General features: G+C 44.8%; 1 protein-coding gene across 1 annotated transcript in view; it reads right to left on the minus strand.

The window, feature by feature from the left end:
- Nucleotides 1–21,426, minus strand: part of AMACR (alpha-methylacyl-CoA racemase) — a 102,914-nt gene extending 81,488 nt beyond the window's left edge. Inside the window, exons 1-2 of the mRNA XM_073620870.1 lie at nucleotides 21,289–21,426; nucleotides 2,375–2,628 (exon numbers count right to left, since the gene is read on the minus strand). Coding sequence (XP_073476971.1) covers nucleotides 2,375–2,621 — 247 coding nt within the window. The 5' untranslated portion in view covers nucleotides 2,622–2,628; nucleotides 21,289–21,426. The remainder of the gene's footprint in view (nucleotides 1–2,374; nucleotides 2,629–21,288) is intronic.
- Between the last annotated feature and the right edge of the window lie 1,897 nt (nucleotides 21,427–23,323).

Below are 23,323 nucleotides of genomic sequence, written 5' to 3' on the forward strand. Positions count from 1 at the left end.
GGCACAACGCAGGTGCTAGCAGGTATCTGGGCTGATCCCGCTAACACTGCGTTTTTGGGAACCCTAAACTGCTGGGGACGCTAGTATAGATCTGATCGGATCAGATATTGATCCGATCAGATACTATACCACTAAGGGAGGTGTACGGTGCGTGCGTGGGTGTTAGCGGTACTGGCGCTAACCTGACGCTGCCTGGTGCTTGCTTGCCAGTTCACCAAAATGCTACCAAAAAAACTGTTAGCGATCGCAGGGATCAGGCCTGACTCTGTGAACGCTGCAGTTATGCGTTTAGTGTTTTGTAAGTGACAGTGATCGATCGATACTGCACTTGGGTGGGCTGGGCGGAGGGGCAAAACGCAGGTGCTAGCGGGTATCTGGGCTGATCCCGCTAACACTGTGTTTTTGGGAACCCTAAACTGCTGGGGACGCTAGTATAGATCTGATCAGATCAGATATTGATCCGATCAGATACTATACCACTAAGGGAGGCGCATGCTGCGTGCGTGGGTGTTAGCGGTACTGGCGCTAATCTGACGCTGCCTGGGGCGACGCATATCACCGCCGGGCGATCAGGGGGCTAAACCTTTATTAGGTAATAAACGGCGGGTGCCCTGACACTATAAAAAATAAACGAACTAACCTGCGTCACCCGTAACGGTTATACGGTGATCAGTGGTGAAAGGGTTAACTAGGGGGCAATCAAGGGGTTAAAACATTTATTAGGTAGTATATGGGGGTCCCTGTCACTATAAAACGCTGACGGCGAACCTAAATATTTACCTCACTAACTAGCGTCACCAGCGACACTAATACAGCGATCAGAAAAATGATCGCTTAGCAACACTGGTGACAGGGGGTGATCAAGGGGTTAAAACTTTATTAGGGGGGGTTAGGGGGGTACCCTAGACCTAAAGGGGGGTGATACTCACTGTCCCAACACTGTAACTGTCACAAACTGACACTATGCAGTAATCAGAAAAAAAAAAAAAAAAAAAAAAAAAAAAAACCTGCTGGTGTCAGTTTGTGACAGGGGGGGGGGGGGTGATTGGGGGGGGATCGGGGGGCGATCGGGGGGGGGGATCGGGGTGTTTTGTATGCCTGGCATGTTCTACTGTGTGTGTGTGTGTTGTGCACTCACATTGATGTCTTCTCCCCTCGGCGCTGGAACGGAAAATACCGAGCCGAGGGGAGATGACATCATTTCCTTTGCTGCTGTTTAGCATACAGCAGCAAAGGAGTGTTCCCATTGGCCGGCGGCGATCGCGAGGGGGGGGCCACGAACGGATGGCCTCCCCCTCATCTCGGATCGCCGGGGAACAGAACGGGACCGCTTCGGGCACCGGGGGGGGGTCCGATCGGACCCCCCACCCGCGAGAGGCAAATCACGTACATGTACGTGATTTTGCCTGCCCGTGCCGCCTTGCCGACGTAAATCGGCGTTAGGCGGTCCTTAAGTGGTTAAAGGAAGCCTTTTGACTCCTTAGACACCATTTTATGCGTTTTTGGCATAGTGGCTTTTTTTCACTCAGGGAAAAACCGGTGACCGCAAGAGACGCATGCCTTGCTCTGCGCCCTTTTTACCTCTGGGGCTTTTGCCTGAAAGTAAGCACAAAGGGCCTGAGTGAGGTTGGCGGTGTACAATGCAACTGTACGGTTTGTAGGGAGGTAAAGACAGAGGTGACTTCGAAATTCTATTCTAACTACCCTGTAAAAGGAAGATGCTTACTGGGATTTCCATGCCCCTTATAATTAGGCGAGTTATGAAATTTTTTACTCAGATGAATATATTTTGCAGAAAATCAGAATTTTCCCCTTCAGTCAGTGCTTGTTGGTGCAGTATAAGTAGGGTTACACACCGTCTTCCACTTCTCTCCTCTTACTTTGAATGCAGTTGTACATTACCTTAAATACTCAAAGCCTCCCATCAAATTAGAGTCCTATTTCACATCAGAAGCCCCCCCCATTACATCAGAGCCCCATTTTACATCAGAGGTCTACCCTCTACCTATCAGACCATCCCACCCTTTCACATCAGAGTCCTAAGATCTTACGATTCTACCACAGAGGCATGGCACACTGCAGGCCCTCCTTTGAATGCTTTGGTGTCCTCGGATGTTGCTGCCCAGGATCTGCATAATGTGTTTCTATGGTGTGGTCAGCCCCCACTATAGCAGCAAATGATGCTTCGTGTCCTGGCCAATCAGTATATTTGGTTGTTATGGTAATGGTGGCTGGCCCACCTGCACCATGGAAATACATGATGCATACAATGAACAAGTTGGCTGAGGGCTAAGTAAAATCTTGTAGCAGGCCGGATGTGGAGACCTCTGAGATGCTGTTTAACCCAATTATACTTTATTTTATGATCACTTACCATGGCGGAATGGTTCAATAAGGACATCTGAACGTTTGCACAACTTCTTCAGCACACTGACTCCTCCTAGGCTCTTGAGATCCAATGCTATAGACCTTTTGCCACGTGCCAGAGTGCCGCTTGCAACAGAGCTTTTGGCCTTATCCACCCGGATCACTGTAGCCCCAAAGTCAGCGAGGATCATTCCACAGAAGGGTGCAGGGGCCAGTCCTGCCAACTCCAACACCTGAACACCAGCTAGAGCCATCGTGTCACTATTAAAAAAAGAGGGAGAAAAATAATTTCAGAAGGCCTTTTCATTTAGAGGTGTTCTATATCTTTTCATTTTGCATCTCTTAAAAAGGTGCATTGGAAGTGTTGAAGCAATGGTCAACTTTTTTTTGGAACTTTGCATTGATGGAAAAAAAAAAAACCCACACACCTGGTGAGCTTTCCTAAATCACTGCCATGGCAGGCATTATTGTAGACAGGTGACAATACCCCAACATGGCCACTCAGTTTCTTTAACTTTGTCACCTGCCCCATAGCACATCCAACCACAAGCAACATTCAGGTGCATGCAGACACAGGTAAGAGTGATGGGAAGAGAGGCTGCGTGGTTTTGTGTATGCTAAAAATTAACCTTCACCATACATATAAAAAGTAAAAATAAAGACGCAACGGCAGCTACTGGCTATGAACTTCCTTATTCTAGTCCGGTCGTACATCACGTTCGAAACTATTGGACTTTGGTGTGACCGCGTGTAGGCAAGTCCGTCTGAACTCCATTGAAAAGTCCGCTCGTGTGTACGCGCCATTAGGAACGAATTCACAAACTACTCAGCTAATGTCACACTTGCTATAGATTAGCGTGCAAGGATTCACTAATGGCAGAATCGCTTTGGAGGACAAAATGTACAACACTTAAGCCTAGTACACACGGGCCAAATGTTGGGTGGCATCGGCTGGTGCAATAGAAACCGGCCAACATTCGGCTCGTGTGTACTGAAGCCGCTCCTTTCTGTGGAAGGGGCATGACCGAAAAAAGATCTGCTGATCAGAGTGCTGACCGGAGTGTTCTGGCGGAGGGGGCTGTCCTCCCTGTCAGAACACAACACAGCTCAGCAGGGGAGATAGCTGTACTAACATCGCCAAGTTAGTACAGCGGCTCCTCCTGAGCTGTCAGGGTTTTTTCACTTTACGGAACTTGCTTACATGTGTTGCTTCCTCACTGGCTGGATGAGCGAGACATTGCTCTCTTGCTGCCGACTTACATTTTGAAGGGATGCCTTGCTGCCATTGGCTCCCGCTGCTGTCAATCAAATCCTGTGATGCCAGTGGGGCGGTCTGTGTCAACGGAGGCAGCAGCGGGACTTGGGAGCGAGCCGGCACGGCTGCCCCGAGGGGAAAGCAGCTTTCCGTGGGGGCACCCAATAAAGAGGAGGCAGGAGTGCCGATGGGGGACCCCAAAAGAGAAGGATCGGGGCTACTCTTTGCAAAACCCTTACACAGAGCGGACAAGTAACATAGATATATCTCTCTAGGGAAGGTTTACAACCACTTTAAAGTTTAGACAAACTGCAGATACAGAATGGCGATCAACATATTTATAAGAGGATCACACAGGGACCTCTAAATCAACATTGAAGAAAGAAAAAAAGGCAACACCTAAAAATAAAAAATAAATAGCCCCTCCCTTGCCCTTACCCCTTTGGCTTCAAGGCTTTTTCTCCTGAGTCTTGGGAGGTCTTTTTTGTGGACAAAACCCCCTCTTGGGTTGATTCGGGGTTTTACATTTCACTCGGAGCGCCTTCTTTTTATCAGCGGTACGGTCTAGCACTGTCTCAAGACCTGGGCCGAAAAGCAGATCACCGGTATGCCACAAAGTTTAATTTTTGAGGCATTGTCGCCTGGCCATGTTTTGAGCCAGAGAGCTCTTCTGGCTGAGTTGGCAAGTGCCGCAGTCCTGGCAGACATGCGCACTGACTCAGCCGAAGCATCTGCTATATAAGCTACGCCTCTTAGGATTGTTGGAAAGGACGAAAAAAAATAGTCTCCTTTGCTGTACCTGCCTCAATATGAGCCTGGATTTGTGTCAGCCAGTGCTCGAGGTTTCGGGCCACAAACGTGGTATGCTGTGACTGCCATCTCTGGATTCAGATTACCTAGAGTTGATTCCCAGGTCTTTTTTAACAGGGAATCAATTCTCTTGTCCATGGTATCTGTCAGAGATCCCAGATCCTTAAAGACCAGATCTGTGTGTCTGCACACTTGCGAAAATGCTCCGTCCAATCTGGGGTTCTTGTTCCAGATTGAGGCAGGATCGTCCGAAAAAGGGAATCTTCTTTTAAGAGACCCAGAAAAGAAGGGCTTCCGTTCAGGATCCTGCCATTCTTTTTTGACCGTATCTATTAGGACCTCATGAACAGGAAATACCTTTTTCTGTTCCTTTAAGCCCCTATACATCTGGTCATGGAGAGATAGGGTTTTTTGTCCCCCTGCAAACAGCCCTCTGGCTGAGAAAGAGGGCCCCCAGACTTCTACCAGCACTCGGCGAAGTGGGGGAGGCGGACGAGATACGGCCAGTAAGTAGCCTGCCGCTGCCCCAGAGACCCCTGTCTCTTAGTTAGGGACTTCCTAAAAATATAGCCCCCAGTCCCCTGACTTCCTAGGCCTGGTTCCTAGCGCAGTGTCTCCCCACCGGGGGAAACACAGATAACTGAGTCTGGCAGGGGGAGGTGTAAATTTATGGGGGCTGGCGCAGTGTTTCCAAGAAAGAGGAGGAGCCAAGGTCTCTCAATGTGGCTGTCCTGAAAGACGGGGAGGGGAAAAAAAAAAAAAAAAAAAACCACCCGTGAAAAATATATATTTATATTAATTATAAAAAATTCACGGCGGTCCGGTCAGCAAAATTTTCTTCCAGCGGAGGTACAAGTCTCATATTGGTGATGCCCCTCCCCACACTGCCCTACCTTAGTCACACAAGCCAGGAAGCACGCATGGCAGATCCAGACAAAGGGCGGGACTTTAATTTAAAGGCGGGTGATTGCTAGACGGTGGGGCGGTCCCAGCAACCAATCACCTGCTTTGTAACTTGAAAAGTCCCACCCTTTGTCTGCACCTGCAGTGCTTCCAGGCTTGTGTGAATAAGGTAGGGCAGTGTGTGGAGGGGGAGGAAGGGGGAGTGATGCGATGATGTAAAGGAGAGACCTGCCGCTCCTCCCATGTAAATCAAGGATGTTAGCGGCAGCAGCGGGCAGGTGAGAGAACACTGAGGCAACCATCTGGGCATAGGGCTGCTACTGGGTCCAGATTCGGCCCACCATTTCGTGATGACAGAAAGATAGAGATACACATATATACACACACACACACACACACACACACACACACACACACACTATAAATATATAACGGAAAATTGTTATCAAATACTTACCATAATTTTCCTTTCTTGGCCCATCCTCACGTCAGCACACCATGGGTTAACATCTCCTCTGGAGCCACAATTACCACCTGTATAGCTAAATAAAAGGCAGCTCCTCCCTAACTATGACAGTTTGATAACTTAGCCTGCGACAGGCCACTAGGGAGGGAGTCCTGTGCTGATGTGAGGATGGGCCAGGAAAATAAAATTACGGTAAGTATTTGATAAAAAATTTCCGTTTTCTTGGCCCATCCTCCCATCAGCATACAACGGGATATACCAAAACTTAATATAGGTTGGGAGAGAACACTAGAGACACACACATCTAAAGAAAAAAGATGCTAAAACCAGAAGTAACTGATCTCTCTGGTCCCAAACATGCTGGTCACACATTTAGTTTGTAAGGTTGAATGAAGGCCACAACCGACCTTCAAGCTAGCCCTTACCTATATCCTCCAAGCAATCCTGGCACAATTGCCTCAAAGGCTGCCACTCCTCTAGTCAAACAGGCTTGCAATATTTTAGAGCAGAAAAGCGTACTTCCTGCATGCCAGTTTAATCATCCTGGCAACCCAAGAGTGGATGACTTTTAAGGGCCTGATGGCTAAATGAAAGGATTTTTTTTTTTTTTTTTTTAAACTTTCCTCCTTTGACCAAGTTTCCCTACTTCCCAGTTTTCCTTGGAAACTGGACACCACTTTAAAATTGAACTTTGGGGATAGACGTGGAATATATATATATATATATATAATATTCCCTTAAATGGCGTTGTATGCCAGACCAACCTCTAGCTCTCTAGCGCCGACTGTAAAATGTCAAGGATTTTGGATAGAGGCAAGGAACACAGGAGAGAAAGCTTTGCTGAGCAAACAAAAAACAAACTTCTTTCATATCCCCTTCTATGTAGTGTTCATGGATGATCTTCTGGTCACCAAGATCTGAACATCAGATGAGAATCCCTGCACCTCTAGTGTAGCCTATTCCAAAGCCAGGCTATTAAAAGTAGTCCAGTTTGATTGGAGTGCCGTTACTGACCTTGCCATAGAAGAATTCACTTGATCAGAGACAAAAATTAAACAAAAAAAAAAAAATTCCATGGCACCCTGCATGACAGTCTTCGCATTGGTATCTTGTTGCAACTATCAGAAGCTACATGTTCAGTGAAGTCTCCCTGAGAACTACTGCTGGAATGCCCCATAGGGCCAAAATTTACATAACCGAATAATTGATTTTGTTCCCTGGCAAGAAGACCAATTTTAACTGACCAAGTGGTTTTCTGCCCACAAAAAGTTTCTTTGCAAGAACAAGAAAAGAGTTGGTGTCCCCTTGTCAGGCAATGTAGGTTACTACTGTCCTGTTGTCAACCTTACTAGGGCCCCTCAAAAGATCCTGAAAGGCTTGCAAGGCTAGAAAAAGCTTCCTTTCAAGATACTTGGGGAGTCTGTGCTACACCGCTCTCCAATAGTCTTGCACTTGTTTCTTCAGATCTTGGACTCCCCAGCCCCAGAGACAGACTGGCTTAAGAATCATCCTATCTCCTCCTGGGCTAAGAGGCATGCCTCCAAATTAAAAAAAAAAAAAAAAAGTGGGGAACAGTGGCAATGTCCAAAATTCCAGTTCTTGCCGAATTTGTATAGGCACAAAGATTTTCTGATCCATAGATAGCCCAGCTCATAGGCTAAAGAAGGCAAAATTGAAACGCCCTCATGGGTCACCTGGCCCAAGGTACCACCACTGCCAACAAGATCTTTCAAAAAGATTCCTGGGACTTTGCCAATTCCGTAAAAGCACCTGGACTGGAAGTGACATCTGGCCACTGAAAATCTTACATGCCTCTGGCACTCGGCATTGATCAGTACATGGAAATATGAGTCAGCCGGTTGATTGATACCAAACTGGTCCTTCAGCTGAACTGTCACTGTGAATGTCTGCATGAACCATCTTGAACCGATTGGCGTATATGAACACATTTGATTACTTCAAACTAAAACGGGCCCAAAGGTACTAGAAAACCTGGGGAGAAAGGCCCCCAGATGATTCCATGTTTTCGGCATCATTGGCATGATGGCTTTGTAGCAGTATAAAAGTCTTGTCAACACCTTCTCTGACATCTGTTGGACATAGATTAAATGGATTCAGTGGTCAGCTTTGGAATTTCCCATCGTACGCCCACCTGTCTTCTGGACCCACTGGTCTTTGACTGTCGTCCAACCCTCCGGAAGGCCAAATCGAAGAGACTGGTTGGACGCACCTTCAGAAAGACCTTCCAGCCATCTTAGTAGCTTGCTCTGGACTTGATTTAATTTTAAAAGTAATTTTAAGACACCTCCACTGTGATCTATTAATCTGTAGTCTGTCCTATAAGATTTGTCCTCCTGCACCCTCTGAAGCTTAGTAGACTTGAGTGAAGGATGGCAGGTTCCTCTTACTAGTCTGTGGCCAGACTCTTTTCCTCCTGTCAATCGCTTAATTGCATTGTTCAGCGTTTGGCCAAATAACCCCCCCATTATAGGAAATTGTAAAGGCTTGTGTAGACGTTCCACCTGCCTTCAAGTGGTGTGACCACAATGCTCTCATAGCAGCGACTGGGTGCGCCAGTGCTTGTACTAGGTCTATCAAAAGCATCAACCAAAAGTCAGTTGCCAGGTTCCAATTTTTCCAGAAACTGTGCCAAATCTTGTAGCTTCCAGTGTTGAATGTAATGCCATATCTAAAGTTAATGTATTGCTGGTTGGCAGGCAAAATCTGTCACTGTATAGATTCTGTGCAAGCCTGATGGCCAGATCACTACAATTTCTGTTCCAGATGTGTTTCTGCATAAGTGTTTTGATGCATTCTCAATGCGTTTTGCCACTTCTAGATGTGTTCCATACAGAAACAATGCAACATTCTACTTTTGTTGAATGTACTAGAATGCGCTGTACTGGTGTGAACTATGTAACTTGGAGTTAAACACTCCATGTCCATGCGTTCCTGATGCAGAATAAAGACGCACTGGACTGTATTCGGTGTGAACAAGTCCACTTTCTCATCCATAGGATCTCTGAAGGCAACCAAGTTATAAAAAGGCAAAGACACTTGCTGCACCAGACACTAGAGGGCAGCATTCGCGCCTTGAAGTGCAGTACACCAACATACAGCAGCCATATATATGGATAAAGTTTAGGAGAACCTGTTACCGTAAATAGGTCTTCTGACAAGGTATCTGTCATCCTTCATCAATGAGCACTTTACGCTCCATCATTATGGGTGTTGCTTGTGGTGTGGATAGTTGTATCCTTTCCGCAATAGCTGCCTTAATAGGGGTTAGAATTTGGCGCAACCACATCCTTGTGTGCAACCTGTGCAATTTCATTTCTCTGCCACTGCAGACTGCATGCAGACCCAAAATGCATCGTGAGCTAGGTGAGGCATTCTCTATCATGCTGACAAACGCATTTGTGCCTGTTTCCTGGATCCTGTCCCTTCACAGGGTAAGCGGAAAACAACTCCTTCAGAGTGTATAGACCACATGCTTAAGTGGATGTGCTCCTAAGGCTAGGTTTCCACTAGTGCGACTTTTCATGTGATTTGGGACTGAAAAGTCGCATGACAAGTTGCACCCCCATGATTTTCAATGAGTACCGTTCATATCTGTGTGACTTCAAGACGCAGCAAGTTCAAAGTAGTCCCTGCACTACTAAGGTCCCACTTAGATGCGACTTGAGGTCCATAGACCTCAAGAATACACAGGCATTACTTCAAGTCGCGGGGGAAAAAAAAAAAAAAAAAGAAAAAAAAAAAAAAAAAAAAAAGATGTTCGCACGACTTCGGGGACGCAATAGTGGAAACACAGCCTAATACATGAAATTTGAGCTGGGCACATATCTTCAGTGTCCTGTAGCTCTTTCCTGACACATTCTTCTGTTATCAGCCTGATAACTCCTGACAAATTCCTAGACACATTAGAAAAAAAAAAAAAAAAAGCAGCCTGACATTTCTGTCTGGGGAGGCTGCTATAAATAGATTAGCAGGGAGCTGGCCCTGTACAAAGCATGTTGAGAGGAGGTGTTTGCGCGCCTTTCCTCCAATCAGCAATTTACGCCATCTTGGCTGTAAGCCCAAACACCACACTCTGTGTTAAACAGGAAGAGAACATTTCCTAACACGATCTGAACTTTCTAAACAGTATAAAATGTGAAGACAGCAGATATACATGTAGAAACTTATGTAGGGAGATTTGGTTCATCTCTCATTTCACTGGGTGTATGGAGGGTTTACATCCATCTTAATGAATGTGACCACCTGTTAGGTGTCATTGTCCTGGTCAGGATAAAGATGATTGTTGGCGGGTCTTATGTCTTTTTTGGAGCGTTTGCGTTCAGGGTTTGTTTCTAAAATAATGCGAAACCCTTAATTTGCCTAATCTCCTTAGGCACTCTTAAGAACCATGTCGCCCCTCCTACCTTTGCTAATCTTCTGTGCCACTAACAGGTGTGGAAAGCTCATTTTGCACAAAATATATGGAAAAACATATTACCTCTCACCAAAAAAAAACATGGTACCCTGTCTCTTTAAGAGCCATCTGCCTTCATCCACTCACTTTAGAAGCATCAGGTGAGCTTCAGGCAGCATTTCCAAAGGCAGACATCAGACACAGTTAAGCTGGACACAGCAGACAGTTAAAGTGGTGTTCCAGCCGAAATGATACTTTTTAAATAAAAATACCCCTATAATACACAAGCTTAATGTATTCTAGTAAAGTTAGTCTGTAAACTAAGGTCTGTTTTGTTTATAGCAGTAGTTTGTTATTTTATAAACCTCCAGCAGGCCGTGGCCATCTTAAGTGTGGGCATCTGAAGCCAGACTGTATTTCTTCTTGGATCTCATCCTTGCTGATCTCGCACATGCTCAGTGCAGCACAAGCAGTGTAATAGGTTTCAGGTCAGGTTTCCATAGCAATGGCAGTGTCAGAAGATGTTGCTGACCCTTCCCAGAAGGCATTGCAAACAGGAAATGATGCGATGGGACGCGGCCAGGGAGGAGGAAGTGAAAAATGAATACAGCAGGTGCTGAGAAAAAAAAAAAAATAAATAAATAAATTTAAAAATATCCAATTTGTTTAGTGAGGGATGCTGAAGAGTTGTAAAAGTGGGTGGAACTCCACTTTAAGCTGGACACATCAGACACAGTTAAGCTGGACACACACACTATACAATCTCCTCTGGATATCTTTCCTCAGATTCACCAAAACCACATAAGAGACCAAACCTTAGGAGTCTTGATTTGTAAGCAATCAGGCAGGCCCCTGCACTACATGGCTCTGCCAAATCTAAGGAAACCAGACAACAAAAGTCGCATAGTGTGTATGGGGGGACACACACACACACACACCACAGCAAGGGGGCCAGGACAGCAGTGTCATGTGCTGCATATAAAGACAGGAAAAAAATAAAAACCAAAGGGGAGGCAATGCATTGCAGAGCTCTTATAACACCTGTAAAATATCAATGCAGTTTAAGCATCATTTTGTCCATAGCCTTGGCACAAAAAGGCACCCAGTTTATGAAAAAAGGATTTACCTTCAGCATTCAGGGTCTTCCAACTCCATGAGAGGCTGAACATGGAGGGTAAGTTCAGCAAGGGGGATGCAGCAAAACAACTTACTTACCAACTGCAATGAACAGGTGTCCTGGAGCCGACCAAAAAAGAACCGTCTTAGTTATGGAGGAGCTGCCTTGTATTCAGCTATACAGGTGGTAATTGGGGCTCCAGAGGAGATGTTAACCCATGGTGTGCTGACGGGAGGATGGGCCAAGAAATATATATATATATATATATATATATATATATATAATATATGTGTGTGTGTGTGTGTATGTGTATATATATATATATATATATATATATATATATATATATATATATATATATATATATATATATATATACACAGCATTTTTGGTTTTTTTTTTTTTTTTGCTTGGAAAAAAACAGCATGCCAAATTGTAATAGACATAAGTAATGAAAAAGCACTTTCACTTAACAGGATGGTATTTAAATGCTTCATGACAAGTTTTTTTTTAGTACAGCGATAAGAGCACTTTGCATAATAATACCTTCTCTAACTATTCTAAAGCAACACTTTATAGTAAATCCTGCAGTCTATCTGAGGCGGAATTCTGCACCTGAGAGCCCGGGGATCACATGCAGCACTCAGGACAGCACAGAATAATAAAAGAAGCATCTTCCAGGTGGTGCGGAGGCGTTGTATAACCTCCTCACTGCCGGCTTCAACCACTTGAACCCCACACTAATGCACTACAATTGTGTGCATTGCATTTGATTATGGGGCTCTTACAGATCGGCCTCATTCACTTGAATGGGGAAGAAGAATTTGACCGATGTGAATGTTTTATTGGCATAAGCCCACATAAACGGAAGCACTTTCTGGACCATTCCAGGTGTTCTTTTTCTGAAGGAGGTTTCTGGCAATAGGATCCTGCATGGATATCAGTATTTTATGATGCCTATGAACCTTAAAGCGGAACTCCAGTTTTTTCGACTTTCCATCTATTAAATTTTTTGCCCTTGTTGTTTTAACTTGGGATAGTAAAACATTTTTTTTTTCTGCCAGTAAATACCTTATACAGCCCACTTCCAGTTTCTTGTCTGGTCATTAGCCTAGGCGTATGACATCATGCACAGCTCACTCTCTCACTCTCCTGAGAGTTTGCCAGGGAGAGGGGGGGGGGGGGGGGTGAGTCATAAGAGGGCCAATGAGAGCTACAGAGCTGGAGGTGTGCCTCTGTGTAAATCCAGGAAGTGAACAGGCAGCAGCTTCAGCTGCCCACAGTTAAAATGATTGCAGCTAGACTTAGTGGAGGGAGATTTCGGCAGCATATTTGGCAAGTAAAGAATCACGGTATATATAAAATAATATGCAAAGTGGTTGTAGGAAAGCTTCAGTATGGCAAAGATGTTTTTATTACAAATGATGTGAGCAGACCGCAGTTCCCCTTTAAAGTGTAGTTCCACCCGAAAGTGGAACCTCTGCTTATTTGCTCCCCCCTCCAGTGCCACATTTGGCACCTTTCAGGGGGGGACAGGGATCTGTTTTTGACAGGCCCCTGCCCCCACTTCTGGGAGACGAAGCCGCGACGACATCCCACAGAAGTTCAGCCCCTCTCCTCCTTCCCCAAATTAGAAAGTGCAGCGTGCTTCGTGCATGCACAGTAGGGAACCTCTGCTGGTTTCCCTTAGTGAAGATGGCAGCAGAAGTCTCCAAAAGCCGATCCAAAAATCAGCTGGGGTGCCGACATCGCAGGCTCCCCGGCTGGGTAAATGTCCTAATATTAAAAGTCAGTATTTGTAGCTGCTGACTTTTCATTTTTTTTTTTTTTCCCCCAGACCGAACTCCTCTTTAAAGTGGTTGTAAACCTCAGACATGAAATATAAACAAAGCATATCCCTTTATAGTGTGTGCTTGTCTCAATGAAGAGCATTGTACAGGGGAGATTTACTAAGGCCCCCTTCACACGGGCTTTCCAATCAGGTCCGCCTGTCAGTTTTTCAGGTTGGACCTGAATCGGACACTCCATTCATCTCTATGGAGCGGCGGGTGTCAGTGGGGACATGTCTGCTGACACCCGCTGCTATCCGATCCAATCCGGTGCGTACAATCTAGATGAATGGTGACTCTATTTTCCATCCGTTTGAAGGATCGGATGGAATCGGATGAAAATGGACAGGCGGATCCGTTTTTATCCGATCTCCCATAGAGGACAGCGAGGCTCTGACAGGTCCGTCCCTACATGGTGAGCAGAGATGGACCTGTCATCCGCCGGCTCAGCGGGGATCAATGGATTGATCTCCCACTGAGCAAAGCAGAGTCTGCTGGGTGGACCGCCCGTGTGAAAGAGCCCTAAGTGCCGGTTCACACAGGGGCGGCACGACTTGCAGGTCGCCTCAGCGAGGCGACCTGCAAACGACTTCTGAGGCGACTTGCAAAACGACTTCTGTATAGAAGTCTATGCAAGTCGCCCCAAGTCGCCCCCAAAGTAGTACAGGAACCTTTTTCTAAGTCGGAGCGACTTGCGTCGCTCCTATTAGAACGGTTCCGTAGCACAGAACGGGAGGCGACTTGTCAGGCGACTAGGTCGCCTGACAAGTCGCCCCTATGTGAACCGAGCCTTAGACTGGTGCACGCTGAATTTGGTGCAGCTGTGACTAGTAACCAATCAGCTTCTAAATTCAGCTTGTTCAGTAATGGCCCGTACACACGATCCGAATATCGTACGAAAACAGTCGTCCGAGGGAGGATCGTACAATATTCGGATCGTGTGTACACTACTTTCTAAGGCTGATCACGACCGTTCATCCGATATTATTCGATCGGACATACTCGAAAATTTTCCTCATACGATTCCAGATCGTACGATTTTCGTTTAGTCAGTATTTTTGTTGTTCGAAAATACAATACAAATACATTACAACACGTGACATCACTTCCGATTTTTTGATCTGTCGTACGAGAATTTTCGTGACTTTATTTAGCTATTCAATTTCAACTTGCGACTATTAAGCAAGAACTGTCGTACGATCGGTCGTACGATATTCGGATCGTGTGTACGGGCCATAAGGGTCGGTTCACACTACAACGACTTGGGATCCGACTTGTCAGCCCTCAAGTCGCCCCAAGTCGCTTGACTTTGGGAAATGCATTATAGTCAATGAGAGCGTCTTACTGTATACTACTGAAGTCGCTCCGACTTGAGAAAAGGTTCCTGTACTACTTCAATCCGACTTCTAGGCGGCCTGTACCCATAGAATTCAATGGAAGTCGCCTCTAAGTCGGATCTCCATCTATATTGAAGCGACTTTACAGGAAAATAAATTAGTTTACCCAGGCCCCCCCCCCTCCCTCCCTCCCAGAGAGCTGATTATTCTGTGATTGGCCACAGCCAAAGTCGCCTGTCCTGGAGGCAACTTGAAGTCGCGTTGTTAATTGCTTAAAGTCGTACTGAAGTCGCGTTTAAGTCGCCTTGCAAAGTCGCGCTGAAGTCGTGTTGCCCCTGTGTGAATCGAGACTTAGGCTTTGGCAATAAAACCTGGAAACTGCACTAGATTTTGCACTCCAACTTTAGTAAATCTCCCTTAAAGCAAAGCTCCACCCAAAAGAAGAAGCTCCACTTGGTTGCATCTTCCTCCCCCCCCCCACCTCCACTGCCACATTTGGCACTTTTTTGGGGGGGGGGAGTGGGTACCTGGTTTTAAACAGGTACTGGCTCCCACTTCTGGGTAAGATCGCCGCAATCTATGACGAAATTCATCCCCTCCTCCTCCTTCCCCCCGCAGTCTTCTCGGACACACACAGGTCCCAGAAGACTGCAAAACCATTCGCAAAGCGCAGCGCGACTCGCGCATGCACAGTAGGAAACCGACTGTGAATCAGGAAGGAATGTTAGCACCATTCATTTGTATTGTCACATATTTCATTTTCTTTTCAAAACTTGTACTGTTTTTTATTTTTTGTATTGTTTGTTTTTATGTTTACTGCAAATCATGTGGTGAGCTTATGTATAGATTAAGGATGAGCTCAGGCGTGTTCACAACCCGCACGTGTAGAGCCCACCGGGAAGTCGGGACTGCACAGCTCTAATCACAGGCAGTGAGACATTTCCCGATCTCTGCAGCCACTCATCGGAAAAAATGTCTCTCTGCCTGTGATTAGAGCTGTGCAGTCCCGACTTCCTGGTGGGCTCTACACGTGCGGGTTGCGAACACACCTGAGCTCATCCTTAATTTATACATAAGCTCACCACATGATTTGCAGTAAACATAAACACAAACAAACAAATAATAAAACAGTACAAGTAAAATGAAATACGTGACAATACAAATGAATGGTACTACCATTCCTTCCTGATTCACAGTCGGTTTCCTACTGTGCATGCGTGAGTCGCGCTGCGCTTTGTGAATGGTTTTGCAGTCTTCTACATGTGCGGGTTGCGAACACGCCTGAGCTCTTCTTTAGCATAGATTATGGAGCAGCACAGCGCCATTTCTTATTTTATAGTTGCCGATGTGGGAACACATGTAGGGTGCCAGCAGCAACTGGGTGTCACATTGGAGGACAGCTGATTGGGATTATTATATTACTGGTATGTAATAGCAGCAGAGGGATTTTTTTTCCCCCTTTAGGCCGGGTTCACACTGCTCCGACTTTGCTCCACGACTTCATGTCAGACTTCAACGAACGGGATCTGACTTTGATCCAACCATACCAGGCCCTTTGAGTCTGGTATGAATCTTGAGGGGGGAACCCCACACCAAAAAAATAATAATAAAAAAAAAAAAAAAAACAGCGTGGGGTCCCCCTCAGAATCCATACCAGACCCTTATCCAGGCACGCAGTCCGGCAGGTCAGGAAAGGGGAGGGACGAGCGATTGTACCCCTACCCATTCACCCAAAAAAAAAAAAAAAAAAAAAAAAAGCAGTGTAAATAAAAACAAGAGATGATTTTTGACAAATCCTTTTTTAAAAGTGAAGAATGTCCCTGTCATAGCTCCAACTTGTCTTCTTCCTCCTGTCTTCCCCTCCGCTTGCTATTTCCTTGCCTCCGACCTCATCCTTCTCCAACGATGGCTTCCACAGTTGTGTCATCTCAGATGTCTGCTAGTTCTTATATAGCCATGGGGCGTGGCCATCTGGTGATGTCACCGCGAGACCCCGCCCCTTGTGACGGCACGGCAGAAAAGACAGCAGAAGGCGGAGAAGACAGCAGACGGGGGAGAGGACAGCAGGTGGCGAAGAGCCTGCAGAGAAGACACCAGGCGGTGGAAAAGACTGCAGGAAGAACACATCACCAGAGGAAGAAGACACACTGGAGCTATGACAGGGACATTCTTCACTTTTAATAAAGGACTTGTCAAAAACTGTCTCTTGTTTTTATTTACGCTGCTTTTTTTTTTTTTTAGGGGTGAATGGGTAGGGGTATTCATTCACATGGGGGGTGGGATCTGAGGGCCCCCAGATTAAAGGGGACTTCCATATTCTGATAAGCCCCCTGCCCGCAGACACCCACAACCAATAACAGGGTTATCAGGAAGAGGCCCTTGTCCCCATCAGCATGGGGACAAGGTGCTTTGGGGCAGGGGGCCCCTGCCCCAAATCACCCACCCACCCATGTTGAGGGCATGTGGCCTGGTATGGTCTAGAAAGGGGGGGGGGGGGGCGCTCGTTCCCCCCCATTCCTGACCTGCCGGGCTGCGTGCTCGAATAAGGGTCTGGTATGGATTATGAGGGGGACCCCACACCGTGTTATTTTCTTTTTGTCGTGGGTTTTCCTCTCAAAATCCATACCGTAGGTCTGGTATGGTCTTGGGAGGAGGGGACCCCACGCTGTTTTTTTTTTATTTTGGCATGGGGTTCCCTTTCAAGATTCTCAACACAAGTCGCATGCCACAAGTCGGGTCAGTTAAGTCTATGAACCCACTTGGATGCGACTTACATTCAAATCAATGGGCTGGAATGGTGCCCAAGTCAGACAAAACCAGTGCAGGAACCCTTTTCAAAATCGGGCCGACACAAGTCAGATCAGTTAAGGCGGCTCTCATAGGGAACCATTCATTTTGACATGTGACTTGTGCTCTCGAAGTCGCAGCGTACGTCGGACCAGCGTGAACCAGGCCTTAGGCTGCTTTGAACACTTTTTGATAAAATATATAATTTTTTATCACTAGTGGCAGTGCACGAGTATTTTGTTGTATTGTAATATATTATTATTATTATATTATTATACATGATTTATATAGCGCCAACAGTTTACACAGCGCTTTACAATATACCAGGTGAAATCTGTATGATGAAAAATGGTAAGCAAACAAATCCTTGTTATAATCAATAAAATAAGTGCTTACCCGACCCTGCTAAAATTGGCCTGGGAATCTAAGCTTCATTGACAAGGGTTAAAATGTAACTAAAGGCAAAACGTTTTATTTGCTTTAGATGGATTAGAGAAGGTTTAGAACCCCTGTCAGGTTTGTAATGCTGCCTGTGTCCCCAGTAGGGAGATCCACCCTCTCTATTTGTGCTGTTCAACATTATCATTAAAAGTGAAAGAAAATCCCAAATTTTGGGTTGTCACCAGAACAGTAACAGAGAAATCTTCCATTGGGGACACTAGTTCTGGAGACAGCTATTACCTTATGTTGGAGGGATGTCCTCTCACTTCAGGTTTTGACTATGAGACAGGAAGTGAGGGGAAATCTCCCCATTGGGACACAGATGGAAAAAAAAAAAAAACGTTCTGGGGTTATAATCCTTACTTACTCTACTTTTTTTTTTTTTTAATTGCCTTTCTACTTTAAAGCCTAACCACGTCTGCTCCACGTCTGCTCTATACGCCGGAGACCAGAGCTCACTTACAGAAACTGAGCAAATACAAGCCAGAGCAGAAATTGTGCTGCTGGCGATAGTAACCAGATTGTTATCTTATTGGAAAAATTACACCTGGTTAGTTTCAATGGGCATCAGTTTATATGGACATATATAGAGAGCTCAGTACTCTGTATACAGTGCCTTGAAAAAGTATTCATACCCCTTGAAAGTTCCCACATTTTGTCATGTTACAACACAAAAACATAAATGTATTTTATTGCGATTTTATGTGATAGCCCAACACAGAGTGACACATAATTATGAAGTGGAAGGAAAATAAATGGTTTTCTAAATTCTTTACAAATAAATATCTGAAAAAAGTATGGGGTACATTTGTATTCAGCCCCCCGGAGTCAATACTTTGTAGAACCTCCTTTCACTGCAATTACAGCTGCAAGTCTTTTTGGGGATGTCTCTACCAGCTTTGCACATCTAGAGAGTGACATTTTTGCCCATTCTTCTTTGTAAAATAGCTCAAGCTCTGTCAGATTGGATGGAGAGCGTCTGTGAACAGCAATTTTCAAGTCTTGCCACAGATTCTCATTTGGATTTAGGTCTGGACTTTGACTGGGCCATTCTAACACATGAATATGCTTTGATCTAAACCATTCCATTGTAGCTCTGGCTGTATGTTTCGGGTCGTTGTCCTGCTGGAAGGTGAATCTCCACCCCAGTCTCAAGTCTTTTGCAGATTCTAACAGGTTTTCTTCTGATTGCCCTGTATTTGGCTCCATCCATCTTCCCATCAACTCTGACCAGCTTCCCTGTCCCTGCTGAAGAAAAGCATCCCCACAGCATGATGCTGCCACCACCATGTTTCACAGTGGGGATGGTGTGTTCAGGGTAATATGCAGTGTTAGATTTCCACCACACATAGCATTTTGCTTTTAGGCCAAAATGTTATATTTTGGTCTCATCTGGCTTCTCGCAAACTGAAAATGGGATGTCTTATGGCTTTCTTTCAACAATGACTTTCTTCTTGCCACTCTTCCATAAAGGTCAGATTTGTGGAGAACACGACTAATAGTTGTCCTGTGGACAGATTCTTCTACCTGAGCCATGTCTTGGTAGGTTTGCAGTTGTGCCATACTCTTTCCATTTTCAGATGATGGATTGAACAGTGCTCCGTGAGATGTTCAAAGCTTGGGATGTTTTTTTATAACCTAACCCTGCTTTAAACTTCTTCACAACTTTATCCCTGATCTGTCTGGTGTGTTCCTTGGCCTTTATGATGCTGTTTGTTCACTAAGGTTTTCTAACAAACCTCTGAGGGCTTCACAGAACAGCTGTATTTATACTGAGATTAAATTACACACAGGTGAACCCTATTTACTAATTAGGTGACTTCTGAAGGTAATTGGTTTCACTAGACTTTAGTTAGGAGTATCAGAGTAAAGGGGGCTGAATACAAATGCCCCCCACACTTTTCACATATTTGTTTCTAAAAAATGTTGAAAACCATTTATCATTTTCCTTCCACTTCACAATTATGTGCCACTTTGTGTTGGTTTATCACATAAAATCCCAATAAAATACATTTATGTTTTTAGTTGTAACATGACAAAATGTGAAAAATGTCAAGGGGTATGAATACTTTTTCAAGGCACTGTGCATGACACATCCTCCTCTATAGAGCTCAGTGATCTCTATACATAACACATCCCTCTCTATAGATCTCAGTGATCTCTATACATGACACATCCCTCTCTATAGAGCTCAGTGATCTCTATAAATGACACATCCCCCTCTATAGAGCTCAGTGATCTCTATACATGACACATCCCCCTCTATAGAGCTCAGTGATCTCTATACATGACACATTACTCTCTATAGAGCTCAGTGATCTCTATAAATGACACATCCCCCTCTATAGAGCTCAGTGATCTCTATACATGACACATTACTCTCTATAGAGCTCAGTGATCTCTATACATGACACATCCCTCTCTATAGAGCTCTGTGATCTCTATACATGACACATCCCTCTATAGAGCTCAGTGATCTCTATACATGACACATCCCTCTCTATAGAGCTCAGTGATCTCTATACATGACACATCCCTCTATAGAGCTCAGTGATCTCTATACATGACACATCCCTCTCTATAGAGCTCAGTGATCTCTATACATGACACATCCTCTCTATAGATCTCAGTGATCTCTATACATGACACATCCCTCTCTATAGATCTCAGTGATCTCTGCACATGACACACCCCTCTATATAGATCTCAGTGATCTCTATACATGACACATCCTCTCTATAGATCTCAGTGATCTCTATACATGACACATCCCTCTCTATAGAGCTCAGTGATCTCTATACATGACACATCCCTCTCTATAGATCTCAGTGATCTATACACATAACACATCCTCCTCTATAGAGCTCAGTGATCTCTATACATGACACATCCCTCTCTATAGAGCTTAGTGATCTCTATACATGACACACCCCTCTCTATAGAGCTCAGTGATCTCTATACATGACACATCCCTCTCTATAGAGCTCTGTGATCTCTATACATGACACATCCCTCTATAGAGCTCAGTGATCTCTATACATGACACATCCCTCTCTATAGAGCTCAGTGATCTCTATACATGACACATCCTCTCTATAGATCTCAGTGATCTCTATACATGACACATCCCTCTCTATAGATCTCAGTGATCTCTGCACATGACACACCCCTCTATATAGATCTCAGTGATCTCTATACATGACACATCCTCTCTATAGATCTCAGTGATCTCTATACATGACACATCCCTCTCTATAGAGCTCAGTGATCTCTATACATGACACATCCCTCTCTATAGATCTCAGTGATCTATACACATAACACATCCTCCTCTATAGAGCTCAGTGATCTCTATACATGACACATCCCTCTCTATAGAGCTTAGTGATCTCTATACATGACACACCCCTCTCTATAGATCTCAGTGATCTCTATACATGACACACCCCTCTCTATAGAGCTCAGTGATCTATATACATGACACATCCCTCTCTATAGAGCTCAGTGATCTCTATACATGACACATCCCTCTCTATAGAGCTCAGTGATCTCTCAGTATTACCTGCACTGTGATGATCAGTTATTCTTCTTGCTCAGCTATGTGTACACAGCACTTCCTTCTTCCTCTCTGCTGTCAGATGAAGCTGAATGCTTATTGGATACAGCGCACGGTGATTTCCCTCCTGCTCCCTGTGATTGGCTGAGACATCTCCTGCCTGTACTCTGTATAGACGTGCTGTCCTTGGACTGTGGAATGCTGTGCACTGTGTGCAGGGTTTATCATCTGGGTCTGAACTTTGTGTTACTATATGTGACTGCTACTTTGTAACTTGTTACTACAAAGACACAATTATCTTTTTCTCGCGGCTATCAGGACTGAATCATAGCAGCTCACAATGTCCTAGGCTGGGTGTATTGATGGGTAAAAAAAAAAAAAAAATAGAAAAAAAAAGTGGAGGATATTCTTCATCATTCCATAGAGGTGGATGGAGCGTCCGATCAGGTCCAACCTGAAAAACAGACAGGCGGATCTGGTCGGACAGCATGTGTGAAAGGAGCTGATAGTCTCAAAAATGGTAAAATGTTTAAATTGTGCTGTATAACAAATAGTTAAAGTGTAAGTAAAAGCAAACTTATTTCCCTGGGGCCAGATACAGTCAGGGGAAAAAGTATTTGATCCCCTGCTGATTTTGTTCGTTTGCCCACTGACAAAGAAATGATCAGTCTATAATTGTAATGATAGGTTTATTTTAACAGTGAGAGACAGGACAACAAAAATATCCAGAAAGACACATTTTCAAAAAAGTTATAAATTGTTTTACATTTTAACCACTTCAGCCTGGAAGGTTTTACCCCCTTCTTGACCAGAGCACTAATTGCGCGGTCATGTGATACTGTACCCAAACATAAATTTGCATCCCTTTTTCCTACAAATAGAGCTTTCTTTTTGATCACCTCTGTTTTTATTTTTTGTGCTATAAACAAAAAAAAGCGACAATTTTGAAAAAAAACTATATTTTTTACTTTTTGCTACTATAATAAATCTCCCCAAAAATGTTTTTAAAAAACAAAATTTGTCCATCAGTTTGGGCCAATATATTTTTTTTCCACATATTCTTGGTAAAAAAAAAAAATAAAAAAAATAATCGCAGTAAGCGTATATTGATTGCTTTGCGCAAAAGTTATAGCATCTGCAAACTATGGAAAAGATTTATGGCATTTTTATTTATTTATTCATTTTTTAACTAGTAATGGTGGCGGCGTTCTGCAATTTTTATCAGGATTGCGACATTGCAGCGGACAGATCGGACACTTTTGACACATTTTTGGGACCATTGGCATTTATATAGCGATCAGTGCTATAAAAATGCACTGATTACTGTGTAAATGTCACTGGTAGGGAAAGGGCTAACACTAGGGGGCGATGAAGGGGTTAAATGTGTGTTCCCGCAGTGTGTTCTAACTGTATGGGGATAGGACTGAGTAAGGCACCTTTCACACTGGGGCGGTTTGCAGGCGTTATTGCGCTAAAAATACCGCCTGCAAACCGCCCCAAAACAGCCTCTGCTGTTTGTTCAGTGTGAAAGCCAGAGGGCTTTCACACTGAAGCGGTGCGCTGGCAGGAGAAGAAAAAATCTCCTGTCAGCCGCATCTTTGGAGCGGTGAAGGAGCGGTGTATTCACCGCTCCTAAACCGCTCCTGCCCATTGAAATCAATGGGACAGCACGGCTATACCGCGGCAATACCGCGGCTATAGCCGCGCTATACGAGTGGATTTAACCCTTTTTCGGCCGCCAGCGGGGGGTTAAAACCGCACCGCTAGCAGGCGAATACCGCGGTAAAACAGCGCTAAAAATAGCGCTGTTTTACCACCGACGCCCCCTACTGCCCCAGTGTGAAAGGGGCCTAAGAGAGGAGACATATCGTTGTTACTATTTACTAGGAACAAACGACATGTCTCCTCTCCCCTGACAGCACAGGGATTTGTGTACTTACACAATGAAACATGGTGGTGGCAGCATCATGCTGTGAGGATGTTTTTCAGCAGTCTGGACTGGGAAACTGGTCAGAGTTGAGGGAAAGATGGATGGTGCTAA

The sequence above is a fragment of the Aquarana catesbeiana genome, linkage group LG01, assembly GCF_042186555.1.
Source record: "Aquarana catesbeiana isolate 2022-GZ linkage group LG01, ASM4218655v1, whole genome shotgun sequence".
Lineage (NCBI taxonomy): Eukaryota > Metazoa > Chordata > Amphibia > Anura > Ranidae > Aquarana > Aquarana catesbeiana.